General features: G+C 46.6%; 1 protein-coding gene across 1 annotated transcript; it reads right to left on the reverse strand.

The window, feature by feature from the left end:
* Positions 1 to 621: 621 nt before the first annotated feature.
* LOC120916100 (indolethylamine N-methyltransferase-like) lies at positions 622 to 14,581 on the reverse strand. The gene is made up of 3 exons (XM_040326920.1): positions 14,361 to 14,581; positions 6,667 to 6,874; positions 622 to 1,183 (listed from the first exon to the last, which is right to left on the reverse strand). The coding sequence occupies exons 1-3, from the start codon at positions 14,509 to 14,511 to the stop codon at positions 763 to 765; spliced, it is 780 nt and encodes a 259-aa protein (XP_040182854.1). The 5' UTR covers positions 14,512 to 14,581; the 3' UTR covers positions 622 to 762.
* Positions 14,582 to 20,060: the final 5,479 nt, after the last annotated feature.

Below are 20,060 nucleotides of genomic sequence, written 5' to 3' on the forward strand. Positions count from 1 at the left end.
ACATTTGTACTTACGACGGCGTATCTTGAAATATGTTGGCACAAGTGCTTTGTGAATCCGGGCCATTGTTTTCATCATGCACATGTTTAAGAGTGTATATTGCTTATGATGCCAGACACTGTACTGCAGTACACCAGCAGATTGTATTTTACCCTAAATTATTATTTATTCTAATTTTATTTTTATTACCTTTATTTTATTAGAATTTTATGTGTCAGATTTCATTTATTATTATCTTTATATATAGTATACATCCATAGGTGTGTGCAGCCTTTTGCATTAGGGTGTGCACCCCAAAGCTCAAACACGCGTGTAATATACACACACACATGCACTCATATAAATAAATATAAAAAACATTTAAAAATGTATTGAAACATAGACAGTGTTAGTAGGGCAGTAGACGTTTCAGTCGTTTTTTATTAATTTATATTCATATTATTTTTTACAATTTTTTTTAGGAGCCCCATTGTGGGCCTCTGGTGAAATATCAGCAGGGGCAATCTGCACTGCATAGGGTGATTAGGGTGTGCCCAGGAACACCTGGCACACCCCTTGCGCACGCCTAAATAAACATCATATCTACTATACTTTTGATTACACCTGGCTGTTTCTGATGTGTGCTCAACAGTGCTTATCCTTTATTGTGAAAAGCTGTTTTTCAGATTTTGGAAGCAGGTTTGCGAATGACAATCTCCATGTCCAGAAGACTGCCTACACACCTTGGCCAAATACATACTGTAGGTGGCATGCCTAAATCTTCTATTCTTTATAAGCTGTACAGAACACAACTGAATCAAAATCACACAGATCACTCTCAGCCTTTCTTTGGGAAACCTCCAAATGGGTGATAACAAACCCCTCATTACTAAGTATATCTCTCAAGTCGCTTTCATTATACTTTACCATATGGAACCTCTCCCCCCCAACCATATAGAATGTGGCATTTAGTCCTCCATAATACAACAAGCGCCCACCAGGTTTCAGGAGCTTTGAGAATCTCCTAAAATTGTTCACAAAATCTTCAAGGTCTTTGCTGATGACTTCCAGAATACACCCTATAGCCAGGCAGTCGGCTTGTGGTAGCACAATTGGGTCTGTGAGATTTTCCAGGTTGAGATCGAATTTTACAACATGTTTAATTGCCGCCCTGAGTCCAGCTTCCTTCTCCTCACATTGGTCACTGGAAGGCAGAAGCACATCACATGTCACATTCAACATTAAAGCGGAGTTCCGGCCACAATTTCACTTTTTAAATATAAATACCCCTGTAATACACAAGCTTAATGTATTCTAGTAAAGTTGGCCTGTAAACTAAGGTCCGTTTTGTTAGGTTGTTACAGCATTTAGACACTTTATAAAATAGAAATTGACTGGGGCCATCTTAAGTGTGGGCATCATGAAGCCAGATGTATGACTTCCTGGATTTCAGCCTTGCAGATCTCGAACATGCTCAGTGCTGCACAAGCAGTGTCAGATCGGGTTTCAGCACCTGTGATGTCCAAGTCACATGATTCTTTGAGACTGGGGAGTGCACAGACTCCTGGAAAGTTACACCCACTACATTCCCAGGAGTCTGTGCGGTGTAGGTTAGGAAGCATTAAGCACCTAGGTGCAGGAAGTGGGAAGATTAACTATTCTGCCTAGCAACAACACTTTGAAGGCATCTAAAAAAAAAAAAAAAATTCGTAAAGGACTAATGACATTTTTTTAAAACTACTGATGTAATGTTATATTTATGGGTGGAACTCCACTTTAAATTGATTTTCTGTGAGGCATTGAGTAATTAGCTCTCAGCTGGTGAATACTGCTAACATTTCTGAGTTGTAGATGGCTATTTGTAGTACTAATACATAATATTGGGGCTATGAAGAATGTAATCATTGCCATAGTGAACATTTGAATTATTATAAAAAATATGGCCCGGATTCACAGACAGCGGCGCACATTTATGCCTAAGATACGTCGGATCACTGGCTACGGCGTGAACGTAACCTACGCTCAGCCATATTCACGGCCAACGTAAAATACGCCGGCTTGTGCTCCCTGGTGCAGCCCTTTGCATGGATGCTGTGGAGTTACACCTCCTTTATGGGGCATAACTTTATGACTTTATGCGCACTGCGTCGGGCGCAAGTACGTTCGTGAATCGCCGTATCTCCCTCATTTGCATATTTTAATAGAAAATCAATGGGAGCGCCAAATGCGTCCAGCGTAAATATGCGCCCACTCTACGCCGGCGTAGGCAAGTTACGTTGGTGGGATGAAGCCTGTTTTTAGGCGTATCTTAGTTTGTGGGCCCGGCGCATAGGTACGATGGCGCATATTTGCACTTATGCGGGGTATCTGGAGATACGTCGGCGCAAGTGCTTTGTGAATCCGGGCCAATATATATATATGTGTGTGAAATGGGAAGCCCCTATCTCTTCTCCTTCTCCTGCCCCTCCCCCATCCTCTCTTTTCTTTTGTCTTCTCTTCTCTCCTCCATTCCCCTTCCCCTCATCTCTTCACCTTTACTCCCCTACTCTTTCTTATCCTCTTCTTTTCTCCCCTCTTCTTTTCTTGTTTCCCCTCTCTTCTCCACTGCTGTCTTTTTCTTCATTCCCCTCCAAGGGAACAGATGTAGCACCCTTTTTTTTAATAAGGGTTGCTCTTTAATTTACCTGCCAGGTGTAGTTACCTTGGCTCATTGTTAGGGATCAATTGATTTCACTCTCAGGCTGGGTTCACACTACTACACTACTTTCATCCTACTTTGCGCTGCTACATTGGTCCTACATTTATCCTACATTGGTCCTACATCCATCCTACTTTCATGAACAGGATACTACTTTGGTCCGACTTCAATGATATTCAATGGGCCTGAAGTAGGATCAATGTAGGACCAAAAGTAGTACAGGGAGCATTTTCAAAGTCGGACCGACTTGTGTAGGACGCTACAAGACGCTCTCATAGGGAAACATTGAACACAGAGCAAAGTAGGATGAAAGTAGTGTAGTAGTGTGAACCCAGCCTTAGGCTGGGTTCACACTTGTCCTACAACGGTCCTACATTGGGAGCTCATGTAGCATGACGTGTGAAAATCAATGTTTCCCTATGAGAGCTGTCTTAACTGGTCCGACACAAGTCGGTCCGACTTTGAAACTACTCCCTGTACTACTTTGGTCCTACTTTGATCCTACATCAGCCCATTGAATATCATTAAAGTAGGATCAAAGTAGGAGCCTTGTCCTAACCATCCGACTTTTGACATCCGACATGTGATTACAGCAGCAGTAAAAGGAATTTATCTCACTCTGGGATTGTTTTGATTGGTCAAAGAACAAGTCAGACTATCACAAAGTCAGATCAAAGTAGTATCCTGTTCATGAAAGTAGGATGGATGTAGGACCAATGTAGGACCAATGTAGGATCAGTGTAGGACCAATGTAGCAGAGCAAAGTAGGATCAAAGTAGTGTAGTAGTGTGAACCCAGCCTAAGGGTCCTTTCACACGTGCGGACCGTTCGTCCGTTTTTTCATACATCCGTTTACGGACTGCAATGCTTTCCAATGGGATAGCGTACGTTAGTGGATGAGCATCCGCTAACGTCCGTTAACATCCGTCTCCGTTAAGCTCTGTTTTTTTGAACGGAAGAAAACCCTATTTTTCTTCCGTCAAAAAAACGGAACGGACGAAAAACGGATGTTAGCGGACGATCCGTTTAACATCCGATCCGCTAACATCCGTTTTTCATCAAAATATGTAATAAAAATAAAGTTCTAACCAAAAAAAAACGGACGAAAAAAAAGGATGAAAAACGGATGAAAAACAAATGAAAACAGATGAAAAACGGATGACAACTGATGAAAAACGGATAAAAAACGGATGAAAAACGGATCAACTGATGATAAAAAACTGATCTAAAAAACGGTCCGCACGTGTGAAAGGACCCTAAGTCTAGAATTGTTGCCTTTCTCGCTTCTGCCGCTGGGTGGCCGGGTATCTGGTGGCATTAGATAAGACAAGGGCAAAGTAAGGACAGATTAGGAGTATATGGGGTATCTCAGCCAATAGGGCGGGGGTTTTCTTAAATCCCTTGGCCTGCTGGGAGAACCTATATATTTGGGTGGAGTCAGGTGGTCAGTGTTCTGCGACACCTGGATGGCTGTCTGGGTGGACGTATGTTGTATTGCCCTGGCTACTAGGCCGGAGCTTGGGCCTATGCCGGGCATAGGCTGTCTGAGGGCCTATCCAGAAGCAAGAGAGCAGCGCAGGGTTGGGACTGCGGCTTGCAGTGCAACCAGAAGTGACGGTTCTGCTGGCTGGAGAACCTGTCATGATCAGAGGTAGAGGGGAAGCGGTCGCCACTAATGGACCGTCCACGTTGTTACCAGGGACCAATATGAGTAGCTGAAGAAAGTACCAGAGCAGTACTCTTACCAACCAGGGATGGTGAACAATGGGGAAACTTCAGCAGGTGTCAAGCCAGGGACCCAGCCAGCGGAGGTGACGCTTGCAGAGCAGCCTTGTGTGTCAAGCCAGGGACTAAGCAGGCCAGTGGGGTGAACCTTGAGAAGTATCTGGAGTGCCAAGCTAGGGACCCAGCAGAGAAGCGGGGGTGATGCTTGAGGAAGATACTAAAGTGAAGATTGGAAGAGCTCAAGGGATTCGGTGGCAGTGAATCAACAAGTCTAGTGAGAGAGACTGGGAGCTCATTGGGTTAAGAAACTACAAGAAGTGATTGGAAAGAAAGTGAAGGAGTTTGTTGTTCCTAACTTGTGTTAGGAACTGTTCTAAGACTGTTGCCATAGGAGACAGCATTCCTACACATACAGACGTGGTGTCTAGCTGGATGCCTTTCCCTGCATGGCTGTCTACCTATAGAAGTCTCAGAGTCTGCCAATTAACATTGCAACTATCTTAAGGGTGTCCTGGCCCTAAACCCTCTCTCCCACAGTTAGGTTCAAGAGAAATACAATCTCTTTGCATTCAAGAAGTGTCTGGCACCCATGAATCTATCTTACACTACACCCATTATGCCTTACAGCCCACTCTATACTGAAGGATTTCAGCAGCTCTTTGCTCTAGTGGTTCTCATTAAACTAAAGAAAGCCTGTGACCTTGCTACACATATATATAATGTGTTCAGTGTATGCAGTGCACATGGCCCCAAGGAGGGGCATTTACCATTTACAGGGTGCCTGGCTGCAATAGGCAGAGTGGCATTGGTGTGCCAGTTACTGGAATACTCTCTGTGTTCTTGTGCCTGGCACTGAAAGAAGTCTCTATCCAGTGCTCAACATGCATGGAGGGGGAGAGCAGCATCACGGAAGGGGACACGGGACACAGAGCACGGAGGAAGACAGCAGGAGCACGGAGGGGGAGAGCAGCATCACGGAAGGGGACACGGGACACAGAGCATGGAGGAGGACAGCAGGAGCACGGAGGGGGACACGGAGCGCGGACAGCAGCATCACTTGGGAAGAACAGCATCACGGAAGGGGATACAGGACATGGGACACAGAATGGAGGAGGACAGCAGGAGCACGGAGGGGGACGCGGCGCACAGAGGGGTAGAGCAGCATACACCCTCCCTCTCCGCTCGCAAACTCTGCCTGCCCTCGTCGCTCACAAACTCCACCCACCCTATCCGCTCGCAAACTCTGCCTTCCCTCTCTGCTCAAAACCTCCGCCCGCTGACCAAGTATCGGGTCAGGCATCTGGAGCATTTGTGCGAGTACAAGTACTTGCGCAAATGCTCTGTATCAGTCTCGATACTAGTATCGGTATTGGGACGACCCTACTTTCTACATTCCCCTTATTTCCAGTTTTCTACCCCTGCTCCCTCCTCTCCTCTCCTCTCCCCCCTCCCCTCCACTTCTTTTGATGGGGATCACATGTCACATGAATTGTAATATTGCTACCTGATTCACCAAACTTCTCACAAACTGAAACAGCTAATTAAAAGAGAATACAAATGCTTTAAAGTTTAGGGGAAGTTTACTAAAACTGTAGAACTAGAAATGTGGTGCAGCAGTGCATGACAGCAATTGGCTTCTAACTTCAGCTTGTTCTATTATGCCGCGTACACACGGCTGCTTTTTATCTTGTAAAAAAACGTTGTTTTTTCTCATGAAAAAAAACAACGTTTTTCAAACTTCATTTTAAAAAACGACGTTGCCTACACACCATCTTTTTTTCAAAATGCTCTAGCAAAGCGCGGTTACGTTCAGTACGTACGGCGGCACTCTGTTCCATTCAAGCTTGCGTCATAACTTGCTTCTGAGCATGCGCGGGTTTAAAAACGTTGTTTTAGCCCACACACGGTCATTTTTTATGACACAAAAAAACGACGTTTTGAAAAACGACATAAAAAATTTAAGCATGTTCAAAAAAAAATTTGTTGTTTTTTTAGAAGGCATAAAACGACGTTTCCCCCACACACGGTCATTTTAAATGACGTTTTTAAAAATTAAGTTTTTTTTTATCACAAAAAACTACCGTGTGTACGCGACATCAGGCTTTGACAGTAAAACCTGGAAGCTGATTGGTTGCCATGCAGAGCTGCACCAGATTTTGCACGCTCCAGTTTTAGTAAATCCCCCCATTGTGTCTGGCCCCCTCCCAACATTACTTGCTCATTGCACAGTACTCTGATAAAAAAAAAATTGGCAGATACTTCACCTGTTTCCTGCCACTTCTGTAGCAATTGTTGAGGCGTGTGACCAATCAAACGCTCCGGTTCGGCTGTCTGTCCATTTTTTCACTTCTACAATACAGTGCTCAGTAGGCTTGAGAAGGATGATATCTCTGAAATATTCCTGCGCTGCATAGAGATGGTGAACGACGGGTCCAATGCTGAAGTCAATCAACACGTCTCCTTTAAAGTCACCTGCAGCAAAATATTCAAAAGGAGAGCGTGTTATAGTCTCTATGCCATGCATTTGAATTCAGAACAATTAAAGCACAACTGTGTTTCATCTAAACATGCAAAATTGCCAGCAGGAATGATACACTAGTCTGCTTAATGTAATTTTACAATAAATATTGTTCACACAAATCCTATAACAAATATCAAATATGCATCAACTATAACATATTCTGAAAATGATGCAGCACTATCAATAAAGGCCATGCAAGGAATCAGCATATATTTAAAGGGCCAGGTCATTAGGTTTTTAGGCTTTCCATTATTTTGCACATGTGATTTATTATTATTATTATTATTATTATACAGGATTTATATATCGCCAACAGTTTGTGCAGCGTGATTTGATCAGTTTCACTACCTTAGTAATTACCACAGCTGTTTCCTCTGAGGGAAATCCTGAACACATGACCTGTTGGGGCGCCTTGAGGACTGGAGTTGAGAAACACTGCTCTATGCTGAGGTCCTGGCTCTGCGCCCCTTCTGTGCCCATTGTTATAGTCTCCCACTGTCCCTGCAAGTACTCTTGGATCTGCAAACCTGATGTGCTCATTATGAGGGGTTCTCACTATTCCTGCTTGATTTACAGTATTATTGGTTTTATATTATGATGACCAGGGCAGGACTTAGGGTGGTGGGGGCCCCTGGGCTTGAGTGTTGAAGGGGCCCCCTGGAGCCGAGAATTGGGGGGGATCGAAGTTGTTGAGCGGGGGGGGGCGAATTGAAGTTGTTGAGCGGGGGGGAGCGCATTAAAGTTGTTGAGCGGGGGGGGGATTTTGCAGTTGTTGAGGGGGGGGGTGCCTCTCACCTGTGCCAACAGCCGGGGCCACAGACTGTCATTAGCCCGGCTCTCGGCTATCTTCCCTTCAGCAGCCACAGTCCTCCACACACCACTCCGGTTCCTCCTGCTTCCGTGCTGCCTCCTCTTGCAGTGCGGGAAAATTAACCCTTTTGCGGGACTGCGGGAAGAAGCTGTCTGTGCGGGAAAGTCCCACAGAATCCGTGCGTGTTGGGAGGTATGCGCAGGGCTGCCATCAGGAATTTTGGGGCCCCTTGCACAGCTTAAGGCATGGGCCCCCTGAAGCAGAGAACCTAGGGGGGGTGGGGGTGCTGCCGCCTGAAATTGAGAAGCGTGGGGGCTGCCGCAAATTGAGAAGCGGGGGGGCCTTTACAAAAAAAGAAGAAATAAAGAAGAAAACAAATATATATAAATATATGTAGCCATCCGGGGCCCTGGGGACCTCTGGGCCTTTTAATAAAAAGAAAAAATAAACCTCTGGGTCCTTTAATAATAATAAAAAAAAACATTTATAAAAAATACATAAAAAAGGGAGGTTGCCAAACCCGGGGGCCCTGGGGACCTCTGGGCCCCTGGGAACCTCTGGGCCTTTTAATAAAAAATAAAAAAATAAACAAAAATAAAAAAATAAACATTTATAAAAAAAATAAAAAAGGGGGGGTTGCCACATGGGGCCCTGGGGACCTCTGAGCCCTTTAATAAAAAAATATATATATATATATAAAAAAAAAATGTAATTTTTTTTATAAAAAAATAAAAAAGGTGGGTTGCCATCCGGGGGCCCTGGAGACCCTTGGGCCCTTTAATAATAATAATAAAATATATATATATATATATACATTTATATATATATAAAAATAAAAAATATATAAAAAAAACATTTTTTTACAAAAAATAAATAAAAAAAAGGGGGGTTGCCATCCGGGGCCCTGGAGACCCCTGGGCCCTTTAATAATAATAATAATAATATATATATATATATATAATATTATATATATATAAAAATAAAAAATATATAAAAAAAATTTTTTTTACAAAAAATAAATAAAAAAAAGGGGGGTTGCCGTCCGGGGCCCTGGGGGCCTCCGGGCCCCTGGGGACCTCCGGACCCCTAAAAAAAAAAAAAAAAATTTTTTTTTTTTTAAAGGGGGCCCCCTATTGGGTGGGGCCCCTGGGCTTGAGCCCAGTCAAGGCCAATGGTAAGTCCGGCCCTGATGATGACATAATAGGAGGAGCTGTATTACAGCAAAATCTTCCAGGAGCACATAACCAGGCAGGGAATTATGGCAGGGGGGTCTTATTGTTGGAATATGGAGTATTCAACACGTAAATGAATGAGTCTTATGCCGCGTACACACGACCGTTTTTTTGCGATGTGAAAAATTACATTTATTTTTAATGTCATTAAAAACGATCGTGTGTGGGCTCCAGATCGCAGCCACCCTCTCTCTCACACTCCATTGCAGCCCTCTCTCTCTCATACACCATTGCAGCCCCTCTCTCTCACACACTCCATTGCAGCCCCCCTCTCTCTCTCATACACCATTGCAGCCCCTCTCTCTCACACACTCCATTGCAGCCCCTCTCTCTCACACACTCCATTGCAGCCCCCCTCTCTCTCACACACCATTGCAGCCCCTCTCTCTCTCACACACACCATTCATAGTTGCCAACATTTGTCCAGGGACACTTTGCAGCACAGCTATTAATTAATTACGACACTCACTTCCCCGAAGCTCCACCCACTATGCATAATCTTCGCCAGGCGAAGATTATGCGGAGTGGGTGGAGCTTCGGGGAAGTGAGTGTGGTAATTAATTAATAGCTGTGCTGCAAAGTGTCCCTGGAAATTTTTTAAAAATGTTGTCAACTATGACCATTGCAGCCCCCCTCTCTCTCATACACCATTGCAGCCCCCCTCTCTCTCATACACCATTGCAGCCCCCCCTCTCTCTCATACACCATTGCAGCCCCCCCTCTCTCTCATACACCATTGCAGCCCCCCTCTCTCTCATACACCATTGCAGCCCCCCCTCTCTCTCATACACCATTGCAGCCCCCCCCCTCTCTCATACACCATTGCAGCCCCCCTCTCTCTCATACACCATTGCAGCCCCCCCTCTCTCTCATACACCATTGCAGCCCCCCCTCTCTCTCATACACCATTGCAGCCCCCCTCTCTCTCATACACCATTGCAGCCCCCCCTCTCTCTCATACACCATTGCAGCCCCCCCTCTCTCTCATACACCATTGCAGCCCCCCTCTCTCTCATACACCATTGCAGCCCCCCCTCTCTCTCATACACCATTGCAGCCCCTTCTCTCTCACACACCATTGCAGCCCATCTCTCTCTCACACACACACCATTGCAGCCCCTCTCACACACACCATTGCAGCCCCCCTCTCTCACACATACTATTGCAGCCCCTCTCTCTCTCTCTCTCACACACCATTGCAGCCCCTCTCTCTCTCTCTCTCACACACACACACACACACACACACACCATTGCAGCCCTCCTCTCTCTCTCTCTCTCACACACCATAGCATCCCCCCTCTCTCTCTCACACACACCATTGCAGCCCCTCTCTCTCACACACACACACACCATTGCAGCCCCTCTCTCTCTCTCACCATAGCATCCCCCTCTCTCTCATACACCATTGCAGCCCCCCTCTCTCTTATACACATTGCAGCCCGTTCTCTATCACACACCATTGCAGCCTCCCTCTCTCTCATACACCATTGCAGCCCCTTATCTCTCACACACCATTGCAGCCTCCCTCTCTCTCATACACCATTGCAGCCCCTTCTCTCTCACACACCATTGCAGCCCCCTCTCTCACACACACACCATTGCAGTCCCTCTCACACACACCATTGCAGCCCCCTCTCTCTCACACACCATTGCAGCCCCCTCCCTCTCATACACCATTTCAGCCCCCCTCTCTTACACACACTATTGCAGCCCCTCTCTCTCTCACACACCATTGCAGCCCCTCTCTCTATTACACACCAGTTCAGCCCCCCTCTCTCTCATACACCATTGCAGCCCCTCTCTCTCTCACACACCATTGCAGTCCTCACACACACCATTGCAGCCCCCTCTCTCTCACACACCATTGCAGCCCCCTCCCTCTCATACACCATTTCAGCCCCCCTCTCTTACACACACTATTGCAGCCCCTCTCTCTCTCTCACACACCATTGCAGCCCCTCTCTCTATTACACACCAGTTCAGCCCCCCTCTCTCTCATACACCATTGCAGCCCCTCTCTCTCTCACACACCATTGCAGCCCCTCTCTCTTTCACACACACACACACACACACACACACACCATTGCAGCCCCTCTCTCTCTCACACACACACACACACACACACACACACCATTGCAGCCCCTCTCTCTCACACACACATCATTGCAGCCCCTCTCTCTCACACACACACACACACACCATTGCATCCCCTCTCTCTCTCTCACACACACACACCATTGCAGCCCCCCTCTCTCTCACACACCATTGCAGCCCCTCTCTCTCTCTCACACACCATTGCAGCCCCCTCTCTCTCTCACACACACACCATTGCAGCCCCCCTCTCTCTCACACACACCATTGCAGCCCTCTCTCTCTCACACACACCATTGCAGCCCCTCTCTCTCACACACACACCATTGCAGCCCCCCTCTCTCTCATACACCATTGCAGCCCCTCTCTCTCACACACACACACCATTGCAACCACTCTCTCTCACACACACACACCATTGCAGTCCCTCTCTCTCTCTCACACACACACACACACACACACACACACCATTGCAGCCCCTCTCTCTCTCAAACACCATTGCAGCCCCTCTCTCACACACACACCATTGCAGCCCCTCTCTTTCTCACACACCATTGCAGCCCTCTCTCTCTCTCACACACCATTGCAGCCCCCTCTCTCTCATACACCATTGCAGTCCCCCTCTCTCTCACACACCATTGCAGCCCCCCTCTCTCACACACCATTGCAGCCCCCCTCTCTCTCATACACCATTGCAGCCCCTCTCTCTCTCACACACACCATTGCAGCCCCTCTCTCTCTCTCATACACCATTGCAGCCCCTATCTCTCTCATACACCATTGCAGCCCCCCTCTCTCTCATACACCATTGCAGCCCCCTCTTTCTCATACACCATTGCAGCCCCTTGTCTCTCACACACCATTGCAGCCCCTCTCTTTCTCTCACACACACCATTGCAGCCCCCCTCTCTCACACACACACCATTGCAGCCCCTCTCTCTCTCTCACACACCATTGCAGCCCCTCTCTCTCACACACACACCATTGCAGCCCCTCTCTCACTCACCATTGCAGCCCCTCTCTCTCTCTCACACACCATTGCAGCCCCTCTCTCTCTCTCTCTCTCTCTCTCTCAAAGCAAACTCACTTTTTTGTACAGGTTAAAAAAATGGCCTGCAGAGCATTGCACTCTCTCACACACCATTGCAGTTCCCCTCTCTCACACACCATTTCAGCCCCCCTCTCTCATACACCATTGCAACCCCCTCTCTCTCATACACCATTGCAGTCCCCCTCTCTCTCATACACCATTGCAACCCCCTCTCTCTCACACACCATTGCCGCCCCTCTCTCTCTCTCACACACACCATTGCAGCCCCTCTCTCTCATACACCATTGCAGTCCCCCTCTCTCTCATACACCATTGCAGCCCCCTCTTTCTCACACATCATTGCAGCCCCCTCTCTCATACACAATTGCAGCCCCCCTCTCTCTCATACACCATTGCAGCCCCTTGTCTCTCACACACCATTGCAGCCCCCCTCTCTCTCACACACACCATTGCAGCCCCCTCTCTCTGTCTCTTACACACCATTGCAGCCCCCTCTCTCTGTCTCGTACACACCATTGCAGCCCCCTCTCTCTGTCTCGTACACACCATTGCAGCCCCCTCTCTCTGTCTCTTACACACCATTGCAGCCCCCTCTCTCTGTCTCGTACACACCATTGCAGCCCCCTCTCTCTGTCTCGTACACACCATTGCAGCCCCTCTCTCTGTCTCTTACACACCATTGCAGCCCCCTCTCTCTGTCTCGTACACACCATTGCAGCCCCCTCTCTCTGTCTCGTACACACCATTGCAGCCCCCTCTCTCTGTCTCTCACACACCATTGCAGCCCCCCTTCTCTGTCTCTTACACACCATTGCAGCCCCCTCTCTCTCTCACACACACCATTGCAGCCCCCTCTCTCTGTCTCTTACACACCATTGCAGCCCCCCCCCTCTCTGTCTCTTACACACCATTGCAGCCCCCTCTCTCTCTCACACACACCATTGCAGCCCCCTCTCTCTGTCTCTTACACACCATTGCAGCCCCCCCCCTCTCTGTCTCTTACACACCATTGCAGCCCCCTCTCTCTGTCTCGTACACACCATTGCAGCCCCCTCTCTCTGTCTCGTACACACCATTGCAGCCCCCTCTCTCTGTCTCTTACACACCATTGCAGCCCCCTCTCTCTCTCACACACACCATTGCAGCCCCCTCTCTCTGTCTCTTACACACCATTGCAGCCCCCCCCCCTCTCTGTCTCTTACACACCATTGCAGCCCCCTCTCTCTGTCTCGTACACACCATTGCAGCCCCCCCCCTCTCTGTCTCTTACACACCATTGCAGCCCCCTCTCTCTGTCTCTTACACACCATTGCAGCCTATAATAATAAATTAACATTTTTTGCAGGTAAAATAAATTGTGCATTTATAAAAAAAAAAAAATGCCCGCTGAGCATTGCCCCCCCTCTCTCTTGTGGATTTCTTTATTTAAAATAAATAGTGAATGTATTTATGCAGGTAAAATAAAAAAAGTGCATTTATAATTTTTGCCTGCAGAGCATCTCTCTCTCTTTCCCTCTGCGATTATGGGCACAGTGGTAGGCTGCATTTGATGGGCACTGGTAAAACTACATTGATCTAGCAGGTGTTTGTCCTGTCGAGAAAGGTGAACTTACACTTTAACCATTTGCCGACCCGCAGCAGACGCAGTACATATACTGCGACGGAGCTACGGTATTTTATTGTTGTATTGTAGTATTGTTTTGTTTTAAAGGGGAGTTCCAGCCAATATTTATGTTTATTAAAAGTCAGCAGCTACAAAAAGTGTAGCTGCTGGCTTTTAATAAACAGACACTTACCTGCTCCAGCGTTCCAGCAACGCACCGGCCGGGGCTCCGCTCCCCCCCTCCCCGGCCGGCATCTTCATTGTCACTGTGGGCACCCGGCCGTGACAGCTTTCGGCTTCACGGCCGGGCACCCACTGCGCATGCGCGAGCGGCACTGCGCATGCGGCGCGGGCCGGCGCTGCGCTGTTTGATTGGACAGGCGATCGCCTAGGACCTGTCACGTGTCCTAGGCGATCTCCTACAGGGAGGGGCTGCCAAAAGGCGATTAAGCTTAATCGCCTTTGCAGCCCATCGGCGGAGGGGGAAGTGAGACAGGAAGTCCCCTTCTCCTGAAGCCCCCACTCTCCCCCCAAAAAAATTACATGCCAAATGTTTGCCATCTTCGCCCTGGGCACCAGATGGCCTTGTCCCGGCACTGCTCCTAATACACTGAATATATAGTTATTTTTTAAAAAGAGCTTTACCTACCTGAGGAAAATGCATTGTGAAATTTCATCATAGGATACCTGACACTATCATGAGCAAAAGCCATTTCTGCTTTACCGGAACAGTACGTATCTAGAAAATTCCGGGAGTGGAAGCCGTGGACATTGTAGAGTTTATGAGATCCGGGCTCCATCCTTTAGTATTGATGTCTTCAATACAGCAATCCTCCGGTGTGTTTCTTATCTTCTAAAGTGTGTGTGTAATATTTATAACCTTTTATACGATAATATGACTTCATTAGAATGTCACTCAATATTATCACACTGTGACTCCATTCTCCATGCTTTGATAGCAGAGATTCAGGTGACTGCCTTGTGACTAACGTACAGGGAGTGCAGAATTATTAGGCAAGTTGTATTTTTGAGGATTAATTTTATTATTGAACAACAACCATGTTCTCAATGAACCCAAAAAACTCATTAATATCAAAGCTGAATATTTTTGGAAGTAGTTTTTAGTTTGTTTTTAGTGTTAGCTATTTTAGGGGGATATCTGTGTGTGCAGGTGACTATTACTGTGCAGAATTATTAGGCAACTTAACAAAAAAAAATATATACCCATTTCAATTATTTATTTTTACCAGTGAAACCAATATAACATCTCAACATTCACAAATATACATTTCTGACATTCAAAAACAAAACAAAAACAAATCAGTGACCAATATAGCCACCTTTCTTTGCAAGGACACTCAAAAGCCTGCCATCCATGGATTCTGTCAGTGTTTTGATCTGTTCACCATCAACATTGCGTGCAGCAGCAACCACAGCCTCCCAGACACTGTTCAGAGAGGTGTACTGTTTTCCCTCCTTGTAAATCTCACATTTGATGATGGACCACAGGTTCTCAATGGGGTTCAGATCAGGTGAACCAGGAGGCCATGTCATTAGTTTTTCTTCTTTTATACCCTTTCTTGCCAGCCACGCTATGGAGTACTTGGACGCGTGTGATGGAGCATTGTCCTGCATGAAAATCATGTTTTTCTTGAAGGATACAGACTTCTTCCTGTACCACTGCTTGAAGAAGGTGTCTTCCAGAAACTGGCAGTAGGACTGGGAGTTGAGCTTGACTCCATCCTCAACCCGAAAAGGCCCCACAAGCTCATCTTTGATGATACCAGCCCAAACCAGTACGCCACCTCCACCTTGCTGGCGTCTGAGTCGGACTGGAGCTCTCTGCCCTTTACCAATCCAGCCACGGGCCCATCCATCTGGCCCATCAAGACTCACTCTCATTTCATCAGTCCATAAAACCTTAGAAAAATCAGTCTTGAGATATTTCTTGGCCCAGTCTTGACGTTTCAGCTTGTGTGTCTTGTTCAGTGGTGGTCGTCTTTCAGCCTTTCTTACCTTGGCCATGTCTCTGAGTATTGCACACCTTGTGCTTTTGGGCACTCCAGTGATGTTGCAGCTCTGAAATATGGCCAATCTGGTGGCAAGTGGCATCTTGGCAGCTGCTCGCTTGACTTTTCTCAGTTTATGGGCAGTTGGTTTTTCCACACGCTTCTTGCGACCCTGTTGACTATTTTGAATGAAACGCTTGATTGTTCGATGATCACGCTTCAGAAGCTTTGCAATTTTAAGAGTGCTGAATCCCTCTGCAAGATATCTCACTATTTTTGACTTTTCTGAGCATGTCAAGTCCTTCTTTTGACCCATTTTGCCAAAGGAAAGGAAGTTGACTAATAATTATGCACACCTGATATAGAGTGTTGATGTCATTAGACCACACCCCTTCTCATTACAGAGATGCACATCACCTAATATGCTTAATTGGTAGTACGCTTTCGAGCCTATACAGCTTGGAGTAAGACAACATGCATAAAGAGGATGATGTGGTCAAAATACTCATTTGCCTAATAATTCTGCACTCCCTGTATAAGAATAATTGTAACCACTTCAGCCCCAGAAGATTGGCTGCTCAATGACCAGGCCATTTTTTGCGATTCGGCACTGCGTCTTTTTAATTGACGGTCGTGCGACGCTGTACCCAAACAAAATTTACGTCCTTTTTTTCCCACAAAAAGAGCTTTCTTTTGGAGGCATTTGATCACCTCTGCGGTTTTTATTTTTTTGCACTATAAACAAAAGATGTGTGTCAATTTTGAAAAAAACACAATGGCCCGGATTCAAAGAGATTTGCCCCTTTTTTACGGAGGCGCAGGGCAGCGTTTTTGCCCTGCGCCCCCGCAAATTATCTGCGCTGCGCGCGATTCACGGAGCAGTAGCTCCGTAAATTGCGTGTGCGCTCTTTAAAATTGCCCTGCGTAAGGGCGCCTAATGTAAATGATCCCGTAGGGGGTGGGAATCATTTAAATTAGGCGCGCTCCCGCGCCGAGCGTAGAGCGCATGCTCCGTCGGGAAACTTTCCCGACGTGCATTGCGGCAAATGACGTCGCAAGGACGTCATTTGCTTCCAAGTGAACGTGAATGGCGTCCAGCGACATTCACGAATCACTTACGCAAACGACGTGAAATTCAAATTTCGCGACGCGGGAACGACGGGTATACTTTAGCATTGGCTGCCCCTACTATTAGAAGGGGCAGCCTTACGCTAAACACGCCGTACGGAAACGACATAACTTGCGTACGCAGGGCTCGCGCAACATTGTGAATCGGTGTTAGTATGCAATTTGCATACTATACACTGAGCACAATGGGAGCGCCCCCTAGCGGTCATCGCAAGAATGCAGCCTAAAATATGCGTGGCATAAGAGCCTTATGCCACGCAGATTTTAGGCTGCAGTCGGCGTTACGATGTTCCTGAATCAGGAGCATTCGTAACGCCGGAGCAAGTAAGCAATTGCGCTGTGTAACCTATGGTTACACAGGCGCAATTGCTTCTTGAATCTGGGCCAATATCTTATACTTTTTGCTATAATAAAATTAAAAAAAAAAATTCCACAGTTTAGGCCGATATGTATTCTTCTACATATTTTTGGTAAAAAAAAAATCGCAATAGGCGTAAATTAATTAGTTTGCGCAAAAGTTATAGCGTCCTCAAAATAGGGGATAGATTTATGGCATTTTTATTATACATTAAAACCTTGGATTGTGAGCATAATTTGTTCCGGATACATGCTTGTAATCCAAAGCACTCTTATATCACTCTTATAAATGTAAACATGCAGATCCACGTCCTGTCAGGGAGAGGAGACTGATGGTGTACTCCTTGTACATAGGGACACCAATCGGTCTCCTCCCCCCACAGTAAGAATCACTCCCTAGGGAACACATTTAACCACTTGATCGCCCCCCCTAGTGTTAACCCCTTCCCTGACAGTCATATTTATACAGTAATCAATGCATGTTTATAGCACGGATCGCTGTATAAATGTAAATGGTCCCAAAAATTTGTCAAATGTGTCCGCCAAAGTATCGCAGTCACGATAAAAATCACTGATCGCCGCCATTACTAGTAAAAAAAAAAAATGCTATAGAACTATCCCCTAGTTTGTAGATGCTATAACTTTTGCGCAAAACAATCGATATACGCTTATTGCGTTTTTTTTTTTACCAAAAATTTGTAGAAGAAGAATACTTATCGGCCAAAACTGAGGAAAAAAAATATTTTTGTTTTTTATATTTTTTGGGGATATTTATTATAGCAAAAAATTTTGCTTTTTTTTTTATTGTCGCTCTTGTTTTGTTTATAGTGCAAAAAATAAAAACAGCAGAGGTGATCAAATAACACCAAAAGAAAGATCTATTTGTGGGGAAAAAATTATAAAAATGTCATTTGGCTACAGTGTTGCATGACCGCGCAATTATCATTCAAAGTGCGACAGCGCTGAAAGCTGAAACATGGCTTGGGCAGGAAGGGGGTGAAAGTGGTCAATGTAATTTTGCATAGCATATTGTTTTGTGAAAAAAACTATTTTGCACTTAGAGGCTCCGAAAATGTCACTGGTAGGCCATCTGAAAGTTTTCTGCTGCAGGTAGTCATCATTCTTTGTGTACACTGTTTGTGTGAAATAGTCTTTAGTCAGTATAATACAGGTATTTGCACCCACATGGGAGTGGCATAGACCCCCGCGGGTTACGCCACTCCCCCCCCGATGTCTTCTGGGAAACACACAGGTCCCAGAAGACAACGGGGACCAGTGAGGACGCGCAGCGCGACTCGCACATAGCAGTAGAAACCGGGAAGTGAAGCCACAATGCTTCACTTCCTGATTCCCTCACCGAGGATGGCGGCGGGGGCAGCCGAGAGCCGAGCGATTGATCGGCTTCGGCTACCGACATCGTGAGCACCCTGGACAGGTAAGTGTCCATTTATTAAAAGTCAGCAGCTGCAGTATTTGTAGCTGCTGGCTATTAATATTTTTTTTTAGGCGGATCTCTGCTTTAAGATGCACCTTTCAAGAAATGTGTAATATAGATTTCCAGAAAATATTTAACCACTTGAGACCCGTGCTATTGACAAAAGACGTCAACAGCGCGGCTCTCAGGTGCCAACTGGACAACTTTGGTCGTCATTTAAAGTGCATTACCCACGCGCGCCTCTGGGGGGCGCACAGCGGGTAAACACTGTCCCGGCGCATCGCTGGGAAGCCGATGCGTGTACCTGGCGGCCGCGATGTCCGCCGGGTACACGCGATCGTCGGGAACACAGCAGGGACGTGGAGCTCTGTGTGTAAACACAGAGCTCCACGTGCTGTCAGAGGAGAGGAGACCGATCTGTGTCCCTTGTACATAGGGACACAGCATCGGTCATCTCCCCCAGTCACCCCCCTCCCCCCACACAGTTAGAACACACCCAGGATACACATTTAACCCCTTCCTCACCCCCTAGTGTTAACCCCTTCACTGCCAGTCACATTTATACAGTAATTAGTGCATTTTTATAGCACTGATCGCTGTATAAATGTGAATGGTCCCAAATTTGTGTCAAAAGTGTCCGATACGTCCGTCGCAATATCGCAGTCCCAATAAAAATCGCAGATCACCGCCATTACTAGTAAAAAAAAATAAAATAAAAAAAAAACATAATTCTGTCCCCTATTTTGTAGGCACTATGGGCCAGATTCTCGTATTTTCCCGCGGCCATAGCGTAAGCCATTTACACTACGTCGCCACAACTTACTGGAGCAAGTGCCATATTCCTCAAGCACTTGCTCCGTAGTTTGCGGAGGCGTAGTGTAAAAGGCCCGGCGTATCCCCGCGTATTTCAAAGGGGGCGGCTTATATTTGAATTAAGTGCGCCCCCGTTCCGATCGAACTGCGCATGCGCCAGGCTAAAAATAGCCCAGTGCGCATGCTCCAGTTCTCGGCGGAAAACGTCAATGACGCCGACGTGTGCGTCATTGACGTAAAGTCGTATTCAAGAACGACTTACGAAAACGACGTACCCGACGGGAAAAGACGACGCGGACCCGATGCCATACTTAACATGGCATACGTGGGACTGGCGTAAGGTTACCCCTCATATAGCAGGTGTAACCTTACGCAAACGACGTAAGCGACGGTTACGCGACGTGATTTCGTTCGGGAATCGGCGTATCAGGCTCATTTGCATAAACAAATGAGACCTGAAAGTAAACGCCACCTAGCGGCCGGCGGCGAATTACATTTAAGATCCGACAGTGTAAGTGACTTAAACCTGTCGGATCTACAGCGTATCTATGTGAAAATGATTCTAGGAATCACTCGCATAGATACGCGGGTCAAAAAAGAGAGATAC

This window comes from Rana temporaria, chromosome 10 (genome assembly GCF_905171775.1).
Source record: "Rana temporaria chromosome 10, aRanTem1.1, whole genome shotgun sequence".
NCBI classification, from domain to species: domain Eukaryota; kingdom Metazoa; phylum Chordata; class Amphibia; order Anura; family Ranidae; genus Rana; species Rana temporaria.

Bases quoted from the DNA above. Each gene is read 5' to 3' on its own strand.
- LOC120916100 (XM_040326920.1), bottom strand. From the start codon at position 14,511: ATGGAGCCCGGATCTCATAAACTCTACAATGTCCACGGCTTCCACTCC. The intron at 6,875-14,360 runs GTAGGTAAAGCT...ATTTTGCTGCAG, and splicing joins TCACAATGCATTTTCCTCAG to GTGACTTTAAAGGAGACGTG. The intron at 1,184-6,666 runs GTGAAGTATCTG...TCTGCCTTCCAG, and splicing joins ACAGAAGTGGCAGGAAACAG to TGACCAATGTGAGGAGAAGG.